General features: G+C 39.4%; 1 protein-coding gene across 2 annotated transcripts in view; it reads right to left on the reverse strand.

Annotated features, from left to right (window-relative positions):
• PPP1R9A (protein phosphatase 1 regulatory subunit 9A) overlaps positions 1–14,478 on the reverse strand; it is a 147,707-nt gene that overhangs the window by 42,999 nt on the left and 90,230 nt on the right. For both annotated transcript variants that reach the window (XM_075143722.1, XM_075143721.1), the window contains exon 6: positions 1,592–1,727. In XM_075143722.1, the coding sequence (XP_074999823.1) occupies positions 1,592–1,727 (136 nt within the window). The remainder of the gene's footprint in view (positions 1–1,591; positions 1,728–14,478) is intronic.

Consider the following 14,478-nt stretch of genomic DNA (forward strand, 5'->3'; position numbering starts at 1 on the left):
ATTTAGGACACACCTCTCCTGCCAATATGAAAGCTAACAGACTACGTTTACCATAAAACGCTATCACAGGTCTTCAAACCCTGATGTCTACAGCACGCTGTGATGAGTTGTGAGAAGTCTCTTGTTCCAAAGGCTAGAGGAAGTTGTCTCTTTTTTGTTTTTGAGATGATAGAGTTCCTTCAAGAAATTAGTCAAGATCCTGAATTTTAATTCTAAACTGAACAGAAGTTAGAAGACTTGCATGTTTCTATAGTTTGAGGAGGGAACAGAGAGGATATGGATTTTCTAGCCTTCACGGTCTTGCACAGGCACACATACATATGCATCCCCAATACAGATGAGTACAACTTTTATTTATGTGAGTTAAATATGCACTTATGACAGGATTAATTCTAAAACATATGAAAATATTTTTATTTTTAGTATCAGTGGAAACTAAAGTAAGAGAAAGCATCACTAGGGCTGGATAGGACTTTTTCTTAGTTTTCTGGGACACTTCTGATTGTTCTGACCTACTGCTAATTTAACAGTGTGTTTCAAAATCCGAGTGTATCCTGGTTTTATCTCAGAGTATTTTTTTTCTCTATTTCACTGTTTAGAAGCTTTGCCTCAGTACCTAGAGGAAAACTAAACTGAAATAAATGCATAGCATTAATTCTCTATCTCCCCTTCTCTAACGCCTCCTTCCACAAATAAGATAAAAAAATCTGGCCCAGAACGAAAACACACTAATACATGGAGTCTGGCATTTCAAATAATATTATTCAAGATAATGTGAAATGAAGGTGGTATGCTTGGGCTATGTGGAAGCGGTTTGTTACAGCAACTGCCTTTTACCTTAACCCAGTAGCTAATTTAGGGAGTAACACAGACAGTAGTCTCTGAAAAAGCGCTCTCATTAATCTTTCCAAGTATGTTGGTATTTAGGCATATTAGGAATTTTAAGAGAACGGAAAGAAATTATGGAAAATTTACTGTATAAAGTTGATAGTTTCAAAACCTTTGTATTGGGACATCAGGCACTAACTGCAAACATCAACACATGCTTCAGACAAGGTAGATTAATTCTCTATCCTGTGGAATATCTGTTCCCAGAGAAACAAAAAGCAGTGTGTGGAAGGAGAGGTCTTACCTGGAATTTTCAGAAAATTTCCTAATGTTCTGAATTAAGAAGAACATAAATTCTTCCAAGAAAAAAAAAGCTCTAAAACTTCCTCACCCCCCTAAAAGTTAGAAGGCTTTACCAGTTTTCACAAAAAACTAATGTTTCAGTGCACAAGCAAACCAATTTTATTCCCTTATTTCAGAAAAGCATATGCCTTCAGAGGAAGAGCAATGATTACAGAAGCATCAACCAATTTGATATTTGCTCTTCTGAAACGAAACAAGTATTTTAAATCCATGCTGAAAAGCTTTTCAGTAACTTTGTTCTTCAAATAAGGTTCATGACCAAAATCTGTAAAAATCAGCAGCAGAGTTAATGGAGAGGGCCAGAAGCTGACCTCTAAGTGACAATTAAAAAGAAGGAATTAGGAATAGAAAACAGAACATTAAAAAACACCGAACAGTGAAATGCTAGACAGTCTGTTACCTCATCATCATCTGCATCATACTGTGCATAATGCTGCTCCAGCAGCTCTCTCTGGCGGCGTTCTTGTTCTAGAGTTTGGCTAATCAGCTGCGCAACCTCACTCACTTGTCCCGGTTTTTCTCGTCCAATTACGAACCTATACAAAACATTAGTGAAAAAAATATTACTCCTATTGTTTTACCAAAGTTCTGGATTTTTAGCTGTGTCTTGTATAGAGGGTAGTCACCTTCTCCAAAGATACATGGCTGTGATTGTTTTAAATGGGTTCTGTGGATGACATTTGCCAGAAGGGCACTGTGAGCAAGATGAGGAGTGACAGTATTTACAGGAGGGGGAAAAAAGAAGCGACCACTAAAGCCTTCACTCAAAATTTCAGTAAAAAAGATTCTCTGAGTTAGAACTTTACGGACACAGACCTAGAGTGGGGCAATTTTCAAAAAAAGTATCATCACTTCCATTCCCTTTAGAGCAACGTATTTCCCAGAAGCCCTCAGAAGACCAGATGCAAGTTCTGGCAGCCTGTAGTAGTGAAAGGAACATGCACCAGAGTAGCTTCTTTCTCCATCTTGACTTAGAAGGTATTTCTGAGCTTTTATATTTGTCTTCCTCCTGTCTATAACAGAGAATCTATTTCCACATTTTAAAATCTGACAGACACTATATCCCTAATTTTAAGCTGCATTTAAATCTTTCTTTTATTTCATGAACTTCTGTTGCTAAGGAGCGTTTTTCTCCACTGTTAGCTATTGCTGAACATTGGGAGCACACTTCTTTGGCTTAACAAAAGACAAGGGAAGTGCCTCTTTCTTGGTTGAGACTTACAAGACTGCTTCCCAATCTTGCTTTCAGCAACTGAAATTCAGAATTGGCTTGGATTGTAACACTTTTTTTTCAGCACAGTGGCATAACCGTAATTAGATGTTTTGCTATCTATAGTATTAATGATAAACACCCATTATACACTACCAACACACTGTAAACTACTGTAAACTACTGAACAAACGCACAATTTAAAGATGTCAAGATGAAGGAGTATCTTCTTAGCAGGCTAGAAAGACAATTAGGTAATTACACCTGAAAAAAGTATTATGCAGAGCTGAAAAGCACGATCAGGTGACACTAAGATACTGCATATGGTAAATTATTTGTTTCCACAACATTTGGCTCAAATGATGAATTTAATTTATTATTGGAATGAGAGGTAGAAATGTGCATTATATTCCATGTAAGAAAATGATTTTCGTTAGTACTGCCTATCACTGTTAAAGTCATTTGGGATTTGGCATCCATGTGTAAGCCAACTTCCCATGAGTGGATGACCCTGAATCCTTTTCCTATGCCAAACAATTTGTCAGCCTCTATGAAGTCAGGCACTACAGAAAAAGATTATTTCAACATCATCAAAATACCCAAGTCAGTAATTACTTCCAAAAGGATAAGAAAGGTGAGAATGAGTGACTCCATTTGAAATAATGACACAAGGTACTCTGAAAATAATTTGCAAGAAAGTGTCTCAGTTTAAAAACATTTATAGAAAATACAGCAGAAACTAGAACAAAATCAAGAAAATAACATCAGCATTTTAATCCTGATCAAAACAGATCACAGTCTGGCACTCATATCCTACTATTATGAAATATGACATTGGTTCTCAGTAATGATAAAGACCTTGGGCTGAAAGAAAAAGAATGTTTATTCATGGCTCCTATACTTCATCTGTTCTGCATACTGACTCATAGTCGGATCCCGTTTCCTTTGAATTTTAATTTTAGAGCCAAGTATTACAAAGATTAAACCAGCCATGTTTTCAGTCTCAACTGGGAGGAACAATGAACTTTTGATATTACTACATGAAGTAAAAAAGGATTCAACTCAAAAAATAACTTATATTTTAAACAAACATTTTAAGCAACATTATGCATGAGTGTATTATTTATACACAGTAGAGAGAGCATCACATTTGTAAATACATGGAGATCACCAATGTGGTAAATTATAGAACCACACAAAGTGATGCAAATATCGTATTCCCTCTGCCCTCTGCCTGATAATTCAGCTCCCTTGGAAAATAAGAGACTTGAAATACTTCATACAATCATTTTTGTACACTGAAAACCTAGAACAGACAATATGTAATGCATCTGAAGTCTGGTAACTCCTGATTATTTAGGAGTGGCTTTGACACATTAGGTGTAACACAATAATATTCTCATACTGACAAACAAGTTTAGATAGGACGCAAAATGTAAAAGCTTGTTAATTGAATTTTTCTTCTCATGCCAAAGCCACTCACAGTTTAGAGTGATGTGACTTTCAAGGCTTGAATCATATGTCAAAATGAAGTTCCTCAATGATACCTGAAGCTGTTAGATGATACATGAATAAAAGCGTCAAGGCAATGACAAAGTTTAAAGCAAACGTTTTCCAAAACAGAAAAAAGCAAGGAATGTTTTATTTTCCTACAATTTACTACTTCAAAGTGAGATATTTCCAAAGTATCTGAAAATAAATATTTAGAAGCATTCAGTCTACAATTGATGTCAGTTCCAGATAAAGAATTGTAAATTTGTAAAATGGAATACTACGTTGCCAACAATTACAGTTTTTACAAACTAAACCAAACCTCTTGTCATGTTACATTCCATGACCTTAAGAATATCATGCTGCATATAATTATGTTTAACTTGTAACTAAAATAAGCCATAAATTATAAATTTATAATTTAGAGAGAGATGAATAAATATTTCTCTCTTAGAAAACCATAAAGCAGAGGTCGTTATTAAAATGCTAAGCATGAATTAGATCTTTACGGCTAGAATGGCTTTAAATACAAGAACTATCATAATCTGAAGTGTTTAAATACAAAAAAAGAGACATAAGGTTGTGATTCACTGACCAGAAAATTAGTCACTGAACCATAATATGCACACTTCAATGAAGTGGCTAATTATATATTTCGCATCACTCTGGCTCACCAAAAGTAAGCACATGCATTTCAGACTTGATTAATTAGTCTCAAGGGCCAAAAGTATTATAACAAAGAACTATAAATTCTATCAGCAATAATATATTTAAGAAGCTGGTTATGTTTCTGGATATAAGACAAATGAGGGTTTTAAAGCCTTTAAACCTCATCACAATAATATTCCCCTTAATTATTAAAGCCAGCAACTGCAAAATAAAACCCAGCGAATCTGTGATGCTACAAGCCATCACTGTACTAAATCTCAGACCATTACTGATAATTTCTGATGTCCACAAAAAAGAAAGAGAGAGGAGAGAACATCACAGAGAAGCAGGGCATGAACTGACCTTGATATTCAGAGTTACACATAATCTAGCTGAATTACCAGCTGTGAAATATTCTCTTTGGTTGTGGTTAAAACAAACAGGGACAGAGCTAGGAATATAATTAATATTTGACTCTACCTTGGATTTAAGAAGATCTAAAAGAATACAATATTCAGAGAAATTGAAAATTAAACTAATGGTAATGGGGGTTAAGAAAAGCATTCTACTGAAACTGGCAGCAATTCCTACATCTCCTGCAATCCAGTCATGATTTAATGATTTTAAAGCATACTTGATATACAACTTTCTGCATATTTCCAGCTTTTATTAAATGAGGATCTGCAGACCTGTGCTTCTTGAAATAACAAAAAATAATTTATTGACTTTTTTACCAACCACGGGAACCAGAAACATTATTATAAGAATTGAAACTTTGGTACTAGAAAAATGTGCAAAGGCACCAACTCTGTGACACAAAACTGAAGTTCTCTAGCGTGGATTTTTAGTGACATGAGTTGATGATTTCTCCTAAAAACACTTCAGGCATTAAATGCTCAGTTAAAAATAATTTAGCATGGATTCCTTAAATTCAACAAAAATCAAGTAAGAATACAGCAGACTCATTCTAAGAAATAAAGTATGGGGTTTTTGCTGCAACAGGATTCACAATTTTTTCTTCCCACCTTTCCTAAAATATAGTTTGGTCAATAAAAATGTACAGTAAATTTCATTGTATTTGGAGGAGTTTTAGAGTTAGATTTTAAAAATGGTTTTCCTCTGAGCTTTAAAGCACAAACCTGCTTCTGCTACCATTTATCTAATTTATTTCAAGATGTCTTCAAATTACCTACTCTGGCTGCTTCCATTAGGATAATAGCCATATAATTAATCTGAAGTGCTAAAAGTGGTGTGAACCCTGTAAGAAGGCAGTTTTATTTAGTTATAGCAGTGCAGGCTGGAACTTGTCAGGTTTTCATGAACAAGATCAAGCTCTCTTAAAAGACGGCAGCCTCAAATGGTTAGAGGTCGCTAACTGGACATACAGAATTCACAACCTATGAGCTTCCATTACACTTTTTCAGATAAAATGATCTGAAACCTAAGAGTCATATAGACTCTTTGAATCACTGAATAATTTAGATTGGAAGGGAGCTCTGGTCCACCCCAAGCCCCTCACCTCAAAGAAGGGCTAACTTTGTCATGGCCTTGATCAGTTTTGAATCTCTCTAATGATGGGATGCAACCCGTTTCAATGTTTGAGAAACCTCATAGTACGGGTTTTTTCGGTGAAAATATCTAGTCAGAATTTCCCTTCCTGCAACTTCTTCCATTGCCTGTTATCTTGTCCCTGTACAGAGAATACAAAGAATCTGGGTTCATCCTTTCTACCTCCTGGAAGGTTGCTGAGACAGCAGTAAGATGCCTGCCATCCCATTCTTTTCTTTGACTGAAGATGTGCTTTCCACCTCTTCCCAGGATGTTTCCCGCACAGCTGCTCTCTAGCTCACAGCGTTGCACAGGGCTATGCTGCTCCAGATGCAGGACTCACATTTGCCCTTGCTTCATAAGGTTTCTGCCAGCTCATTTCTCCAGCCTGTTGAGGTCCCTCTGAATACCAGCCTTGTCTGTTAGCCTACCTAACCTCATCTGCAAATTTGCTAATGGTGCCTTCCGATTTATGTCTGTAAATCCACACAGCCCTCCCTTGCACCAGAGACAAGCATGTGCTTAGCAATCTTTAAAGGTATTAGATGCAACCAAGAGGAACTGAGGGTGATTGGTAGAAGGAAGCAAACAAGGTTTGCCTGGAGAATAGCGACGGTAGTGACCCAAAACTAACACAAACAAGTGAACAACTCTGCCTGGAGACCAGCACTGAAAGTAACATGAGGAAGTAACCATCATCAGTAGATGAAAGGGGCAACGACTGAATGAAGTTATCTAAGGTCACGTAAGAAACATCTGACAAGGCGATCCTTGTCAGGATGCTGGCTATGTAAAGCCAGCACTCAAAAGTAAACTTTGGGGAAAAGCCGCCAAAGACCGCGGAGACAGAGCTGCCAGTAAGCTGAACTATCATGCAGAAGTTCTGTAGCCTCCGTCCTTGTCCCCAGACCCAGGATGAAGTAAGCTATGTGCTGTACCCTGAATTTGACCACAGACAGCAGGACTCCAACTTACCAGTGATTTGAGCCAACATGGGTGTCTTTTCGCCCAGTCAGCAGTCAGGACAGATGCACGGGAACACGACTTTCTTGGCGTAACATGTAACAGTAATGTGCCAAGAATGAGATATGTGCATAGTGTGTGCTGCGTGACTTGCTGTTGTTGTTGTTGTTGAAGTACTGGTTTGGTTAGTATTTTTTTTTATTAATTTTATTTATTTTTTATTTTTTAAAATTATTTTAATGATTAAGTATTTGAATTAAACAAGGGCACATCTATTTCCCTTGCACAACCATATTCATACTGATTAAACAACTGTCACAGCACACCATGACAAAGTCTGGCATATGGTGCATGGGCAGCAGGCAATAAAGGTTACTGAGAGCCATGTATGAACCCTTGCACTCCAGTGCCATTGCTGCCCTGAGGCAAACTGAGGAGAATGCAGGAAACACGAAGATGTCCCTGCAACAATATCCAGCTCATTAGCCAATCTGCGGAAAAACTGAGGCAAAGCAGTCATTAATTTATCTCAGACTTTTCTGTATCCTTCGCAACAAGGTCTCCTGCCCCACCGAGCAGCAGGCCTGGCTCCACGGAGGAAGGAAGAGCAATAGATGTTGCTTAAATTGACTTTTGCAAGCCTTTTGGCATGGTCTCCTCTGCTATTCTTATATCCTCAAAGATCAAGCAGTCTCTTGGGCTCTTCTACCCTTCAGGGCAATGGTCCCACAGAATCCTGCCAAGCAGAACCCTGAACAAGCCAAAATTTGCCTTCCTGAAGTCCAGGGTTGTAATTCTAATGTTCATCTTCATTTCTCTCCAGTTCTTAAACTCCATCATTTCATGGTTAATGGTCCTAAAGCTGCCATCAACCCTCACTGAAGAACTGACCAGTTCCGAACTGGTCATAAACCTGTTCATGAGTAACAGATTTTGCAGACTGCCTCCCTTAGTTGGCGCATTGAACACTTGTGTCAAGAAGTTATTTTTGACGCATTCCAAAAATCTCCTGGATTACTTGCACTGAACCATGTTACCCTTCCAGTAGATGCTGGAGCTATGTACATCCTCTGTAAGTCCCTAACCATAACCTCTGAACTCGCTTGTCACTTGTTCCAAAGCAAGGGCTAGGTCACCCTCCCTCGCAACTAGATTATGGGACCTGTTGCCAAACATGCTCTTGCCTCACCTTGTCAGGTGGATCCCTTCTCTCCCCAACATTTTTCATTCCTCCAAGAAGGTCCATAAAAACCAGTGCCTCCCCTGCAACATCAGCTGCACAACCAGGCGCTGTCCTGCATCCAATCCTACCTGACTGGCATGACTAAGAAGAACACCTCTTATGCCTTTCCACCCTAGTCCCCAGAGCCCTGTGACACAGAATCACAGAATCATAGAATAGTTTGGGTTGAAAGGGACCTTTAAAGATCATCATGTTCAACTCCCCTGCAATAAGCAGGGACGTTTTCAACTAGATCAGGTTGCTCAGAGCCCTGTACAACCTGACCTTGAATGTTTCCAGGGATGGGGCATCTACCACCTCTCTGGGCAACCTGTGCCAGTGTTTCACCACCCTCATTGTAAAAAATTTCTTCCTTTTATCTAGTCTAAATCTACCCTCTTTTAGTTTAAAACCATTCCCCCTTGTCCTATCGCAACAGGGCTTGCTAAAAAGCTTGTCCCCATCTTTCTTATAAGCCCCCTTTAAGTACTGAAAGGCTGCAATAAGGTCGCCCCGAAGCCTTCTCTTCTCCAGGCTGAACAACCCCAACACTCTCAGTCGTCCTTCATAGCAGAGGCATTCCATCCCCCTGATCATTTTTGTGGCCCTCCTCTGGACCCGCTCCAACAGATCCATGTCTTTCCTGTGCTGAGGGCTCCAGAGCTGGATGCAGTACTCCAGGTGGGGTCTCACCAGGGTGGAGTAGAGGGGCAATTAAAATTTATAGGCTCCCCTTGATCAGGCGGTCTGTAGTTGGACACCCACGAGAAGGTTCCCTTTGTTGCCTCGGTCTCTAATTCTTACTCATAAGCTTTCAACCTGCTTGTGGCTATTCTTCAGAGACATACTCAAGGATTTCCTCAGCAGTATCAATAGTGCTGGTGGATGAGCAGCAAAGTAATAGCCAGAAGAGCCTCAGCAGTCTCTCTTGGATACAAGCCCCTGATAAGCTATGCTACTATAAACACTAAATGGATATCAAGTCAGACGATTAGGAAGTCATGTATAAAACCCACACACCAATATTAATGCACTCAGATTAATTATTCCCACAGAAATCAATTCTCGTCTAGGAACTCACTGACACATTCACTTTATTCAAGAGTACTTCAAAATTAGCCAAGGGATTCAATGTTTTGGCACCTCCCCAGGTTCTGGTCCTTACATTGCTCTGCTCTTCTGAAAGCGCAGGTAGAGAATCTCTTCCATCTCTTCCAGACAGCCTGACAGTATCCCAACACAATGCCTGCATAAAAGGTTTCCTTGAATACATGATGATCATTTAATCAGCATTTTCTATAGCACCACACAATTCTTATGAGAATGGCCACCTCAGAGAAATACACTTGTAAATCTATGCTTTAACATACCTGAATGCAAGTGAAGCACACACGTCAGCTCTGTTCGAAAGGTACAAGTGCTACCTGGGAATGCTTCTAAAACCTGACTGCATTTTGAGGTGAGACCTTCCTTCCCTCACCCTTGCTGGCATCCGTGGGAAGGAAATCCAGGAAGAAAATACAGATGGGTCACAAGTAAGCTGCTGAGTTCAAATCATGTGGATGGTGTGGTGATCCAGATTCTAGGCAAGCTGGACCACCCTCATAGCACAGTCCAGGGGTAGCTAAATGCTCCTACAGCACCATCCCTGTGGCTTGGCAAGTTATCCTGCAAGGATGAATGGTGGGTATTTCTGCCCAGCTGTCAGAATGTTATATCACATTAATCAAGGTGCACCAAAACTGGGTGGGAGCTTCCACAGCATAGTATCTTGGACTTTGAAAGAGTAAAAAAATTACACAAATAAACATTTATGATGATATTTCAGTTGCAGGGGTAGGCGTTTATGTTTAGATCCAACCAACTTGAGGATGAAGTGATTCAAAACCTGTCAAGTTGTTTCTTTTTCCAGGAAAGAAAAGAAAAGCCACTCCTAATGAAATCCAGCCCCGCTGAATCTTCCTATTTCATGTTACACTTAATTTTAAAAACAATGCTCTAGATATCTAGCAAAATAGTTTACAATTCAGCCAAAATTTTTTACATGAAGATTTCTCTATATATTTCATACTCAAACATATAATTTCCCACCCAAATGTGCAAATATTTCGAGAAATAAGTTGCCATAAAATTCAAATAAGCAAGATCTCAGGACGCAGGGGTTATGTTTATGCCAGTAAATTAAACAGTGCCAGGGAATGCTCCCAAGCACTAGTAATTGATCATCTACACTATTAAATCACTGAAACAGTCTCTGGAATGATTTGGCCCAAGTTAACTAATATTCTACCAAATAATACTCAGACACAGTCCAGGAGTTAGCAAAGGCTAGGAGTTAGCTTGGATGTTTCCAACAGACAATTTGGATATGGCCATCCTGCTCTGAAAGGAAGAAAGTTTAACAGCATGAGCACCGACCACTCTGGTGCCATGTGGCCTCACCACCAAAGAACAGTCTGAGGCACAGTTCATCTACTACAACGGGCACAGCCAAGGAATATAAACCAGCGAAGCAGTGATGAATGCAGTCGTACCTCACCGGTGCTAAGGGGACACAGTACTCGTGAGTAATCTTTCACATCATTCAGCACGCTACTCCTGATAGTCTTAGAGAATGATTACCAGCGCTTGTAGGAGTTCTTTGCAGAGACCAGAAAGAAAACAGCTCATATTACGGAATCTTTAGTATAACCATAGTGGAATAAACAGGAGAAATTTACACTTTTTTGGTGCAAGGCATGAATTTAGTTTCTGCCGGGTTCATGATTCAGATTCATCAAAGAAGCAGAAAGTGCACCAAGCACACATGGCTTCTTAAGCAGCCCTTCATGAAGTCCCAGCTCAGCAATCAGCATCGCAGAGCAAAGGACTTTTCTTTCCACGTCTTTTTCTCTCCTCGGCTCTGGCACTTGGATTCAAGGAAAAAGAAACAGAGAAGGAAAGGAAGAACAAAACCATCACCCCCAGCCAGAAAAAAGAACATAATCCAGCTCTCTGAATCAGACACGGAGTGTGGTATCTTTTGCTCTTGGGTGCTGTCTCATTACCCGGGACTGAGAAGCAGTACAAATCTCTCCTGCCTCTTCCACAACGTGGATCTGCAGTATGGAGAATGCCTGCAAGTGTTTAAAGGACACAGCTGTTTCATAGGATAAGGTCACAGGTAGGGAGAGTAAGAAGGAGCAGGAGAAAATCTGCACAGGCATGCGCACTGGAAGGAGAGAAGATGATTATCTGGGGGAAGGAGTCACAAAAATAAAGCAATGCTGTTCACTGTTACTGTGAGCAAACAGCATCCCCACCGGGGTATACTGCTGCTGGCCACATCCTGCGATTGACTTCATCTGTCCTCTATACTGTCTTAGTGCTTGCAAAGACACGACTGTATAAATTACCTTTCCAGATGTTGTGATGTTAAACAAAACTAACAGCAGGCATGCAAATACTATTTTCTGAGACAGTATATTTTCCAGAAAAAAATCAGCTAAAGGCGGGGGCAGAATTAGCTGAAGAAGGAATAAATGACGTATCGAACTGGTGTTAATTAAGAAGCGAGTATTTTCACTTTTCACCCTTTAACTCCTCCTTGCACAAGAGCTATCTAAAAGAAAAGTAAAAACTTCATTTTTGTGTGAAAGATTGCATTTGCAGTACAGTAAGAGATAAAAAAATTAGGCTGTGAACTGGAAGTGGGAGTTGAGACAAAACTCTGCTTTGAATTAAAACCGTCCAGGTAAGAAAAAATAAAAAATGGTAATAAATGATTCTTTATCAGAACAGAGAATAGTTAATAGTGGAAAGCCCCAGGGTTTGATAGTTACACTGCTATTGTTAGAACATACTCTTCTAGGAGATTAATTAAATATGGTAAAATTTGCTATTTATTAATTATTTGCTAATTATTTAGATTCTTTATTAAGATCGGAGGACTTTGATGCATTTCAGCAGAATTTAATTAAACAAAAACTAGTAAACTGGTAGGTTAGAATTAATGCAATCAATTACTTTCAAGGTGGTGCAAATCATGAGAAACCAAACAGGTTTTACACAGGTTCTGCGTGGTTCCCTGAAAACTCAAGAATTGACTCAGAAAGCAGCACCATGAGAGCATCCGCTCAGTGCCTAGCAACAGTTTGGAAAGCTGAGAAAATGCTTAGTCACATTCATACGACAGGATACGGAAGGAGGACACGGAATTTAAAATTCGCCTCTCCAGTAAAACACTGAATTTGGTTAACCTCCTTAAAAGAAACCTTTCAGAGGAAAGCAATAATGATAAAAGCATACAAGCAGCATACGAAGGACTGGGGTTTTCCGATGACTCTCTCTCATGCAAGACCCTTTCTACTTATCAATGCAGTAAGCCTTCCCAGGACCACGTCCTCCTTTCCTGGGACCCTGCCTTTCCCAGAGCTGCGTGGGCACAGATCTTTGTATCCAGTGAGGCAGAGAAGCGCAGTCCCCACAGAATATTTGTCCTAGGCAGGACAGAGACTAAGCAAGTATGGTAAAAAGACAAAGTTTTCTCTGTAAAAGAACTAGATTTTCTCTCTTGTGGGTGTGTTCAAGAAAAAATAAAATTCCCTGGAGGCATACAACTCTCTAAAAGAGCTTCCTCTGGTGAAGACATTAGGGTCCCCTAGCACCCTTTCATTATGATGAAGAACAAGCGGAAAGAGTGGGGTCACAGAGGCTCAACATCACCCAAGCAACTTCAAAGAATTTCAGGTCTGCTACTCAGCACCACAGTCCATGAGGAGACTGCAAGCAAAATAACACGGGAGAAGCTCCATGACAGGATAGGATTCCCACTGTCAAGCTGCCTCCTTATCCTATCTTTTATGATTGTAGGCACTACTCGCAAACTTCAAGTTGATGGATTACATCCTAAATGGGGTCAGAAGAAGCACAGAACAATTAGCGATATTAGTCTGGCGCTGCCCTCTGACCGATCCATTAAAGTTAGAGCAGGGGCAACACTCAACAATACTGAAAAGCAACACACATTTCAAAGGAAAATCCCTCCTATATACAATCAAAGTCTGAAATCCACTAATATGAGATATTAGTAAACGAAATAGTTAAGCAAAATTATAGAGAAGACTTGATATTTACATCAATTGAAATAGCATTCATAGTTGTATTTACCAGATTAGAGTCACGAGGACACTAATTCTCATCCCTAAAAACAGAAGCTGATTGCCAGCTGGGATTATGAAAGAATTCCCTCTCTTTCCTTTGTCTCATAGGCTACCAGAGTACATCTGGTGGGTGCTGATTATCTTCCTATAAAACATTATAAGAAAGAATAATTGAATTTATTATCATTGGAGAAGCCAAATTGTTTGGGTCAATGATCTTCCATTATGGTATGACAATTCTTCTGAATAGCCCAATACTTCAAACAATGGATAAAATAATCATAGATGCTTATATTTGCTCTTCTTCCCCCACCCCCCCCTTCACCTATAACATTCAAAAGGTAAAAGCCATGTCTTCATTTTCACAGATTCTTTACTGTGTCAGCTACAGACAGTCTGGATATATTCTTCTGGCAGAAACATTGCAAAAATCTATTCTAGGTCAACGACTTCCACTGTCAGGATCATTCAAACTGTTCAGAAGGCTCAAAGGAGAAAAATAAATCACCAAGTATTGGTATTATGCAAGCTCCATGAAGAGGTATTGACTGCATTTATTGCAAAGAATTAAGAAGTAGCTTTAATGTCATTCTGTTCATGAATGTCCTTCCTTTGCAACTGATCTCACATAATAAACCCTGCTACAAAAACTAGCATGCACTTTGACTAGATTAAGGACAAAACAATTGTGTGTATGTAATACTGTGGGTTATAAACGTGAAGTAATGCCAGTGAAATGCACACAAATCTCTGTACAGGACACCGGGCAGAAGAAAGGTACACACAGTTTATGCTATGATCACAAAGATAACTATGCTTATTAAAGCAGTTCTATAAAATCCATTAAACTGACACTATGTATGTATGTGATTTCTCCTGTGAAAGAAGGATTCATGAAGTTGCCTTGCCTTGAATTAGGTGGGGTGTGCGACTGTACACTGCCTACACACTTGTAGTTCAGCTGGGACACCCGCCGCAGGATCGGCAGAAGGTATTTATATAGCAACAACCTTTTCCACTACTCCTGCCTCCCGCAGTGACACAGATCATTAATGGCAGCTGCC

Source organism: Calonectris borealis, chromosome 2 (genome assembly GCF_964195595.1).
Source record: "Calonectris borealis chromosome 2, bCalBor7.hap1.2, whole genome shotgun sequence".
In the NCBI taxonomy this organism is placed as follows: domain Eukaryota; kingdom Metazoa; phylum Chordata; class Aves; order Procellariiformes; family Procellariidae; genus Calonectris; species Calonectris borealis.